At 44.6% G+C, this 1,378-nt stretch overlaps 1 protein-coding gene across 1 annotated transcript; it reads left to right on the forward strand.

Annotated features, from left to right (window-relative positions):
* Window positions 1–6: 6 nt before the first annotated feature.
* On the forward strand, window positions 7–1,372 carry LOC102735613 (ATM interactor-like; the record flags this gene model as incomplete). Its single annotated transcript, XM_031034594.2, has 1 exon — window positions 7–1,372. A coding segment is annotated over one exon (1,320 nt), but the record flags the coding sequence as incomplete, so codon positions are not given.
* Window positions 1,373–1,378: the final 6 nt, after the last annotated feature.

Below are 1,378 nucleotides of genomic sequence, written 5' to 3' on the forward strand. Positions count from 1 at the left end.
AGTTAGTACAGTGTTCAAGTGAACTTGGGGAAGAGCCTGTCTAATCCTTTACAAGAACTAGGGAACACATATCAGAAGAACAGCATTTCTTCAATCAACGTACAGACAGAGCTGTCTTACGCCACGCAACACTTCATACCTTCCACACAGTGGGCTGGGCCTGATTCTTCTGTATCGTCTTGTTCTCAAACAGATTTGACGTTTGGTTCTCAAGTCTCCCTTCCCATCAGTGTTCATACGCAAACGTTTTTGCCCAGTTCTAAGGTGACCTCATCCATAGCTGCTCAGACTGATGCGTTTATAGATGCCTGTTACCAGTCAGGTGGGATCTCCAGAGAAACCCAGACCAGTGGAATGCAAGGTCTGACAGATGACCGAGTACAGATGGACCAAGCTGTTGACATTTTTGGGAGCGTCCATTCATCCTACGGTGTTTCTGCAGACAGCATTATAAGCAGCAGCTTAGTAGCGGAGACTGTCGCTCATGATTTGTTACCTCAGAACCACCCTAAGACTTTACATCATGATCTTGAGAAATCTGCAATGATTATAAACTTCAGTGCACAGCACAGTATGCTTCCTTCACAGAACATGACAGATAACCAGACCCAAACTATAGATTTATTAAGCGATTTAGAAAACATCTTGTCAAGTAATCTGCCCAGTCAGACACTGGACAATCGTAGTCTTTTGTCTGACACAAATACTGGACCTGACCTCCAGCTCCCATCTGGCCCGACCCAGAATCCCGCAATCGATTTTGATACTGAAGAGTTTTTGTCTGCCTCAAATATCCAGACTCAAACTGAAGAGAGTGAGCTTAACACCATGACCACCAAGGCTGTCTTGGAATCACTGGACATAGAGACCCAAATGGACTTCTTCCTTGCAGACACATCTGCTCAGTCCTATAGTTGTAGGGGAAATTCTAATTTCTTAGGCCTTGAAATGTTTGACACGCAGACACAGACAGACTTAAACTTCTTTTTAGACAGTAGTCCCCACCTGCCTCTGGGAAATATTCTGAAACACTCCAGCTTTTCCATGAGTACTGATTCATCTGACACAGAGACCCAAACTGAAGGAATCTCTGCTGCTAAAAACATACCTGCTGTAGAGAGCAAAGTTCATTTGAACAGTACAGAAACACAGACCATGAATTCTGGCTTTGAAACCCTAGGGAGCTTGTTCTTCACCAGCAACGAAACTCAAACAGCCATGGATGACTTTCTTCTGGCCGATTTGGCCTGGAACACAATGGAATCTCAGTTCAGTTCTGTAGAAACCCAGACATGTGCGGAACTACACACAGTCTCCAACTTCTAAAAATGAAGTCTGAGCGTGCGACGGCGTTTACGATTTCCTTCTGGGTTTGGAA

Source organism: Leptonychotes weddellii, unplaced genomic scaffold (genome assembly GCF_054177405.1).
Source record: "Leptonychotes weddellii isolate Sample4059 unplaced genomic scaffold, ASM5417740v2 HiC_scaffold_32275, whole genome shotgun sequence".
Lineage (NCBI taxonomy): Eukaryota > Metazoa > Chordata > Mammalia > Carnivora > Phocidae > Leptonychotes > Leptonychotes weddellii.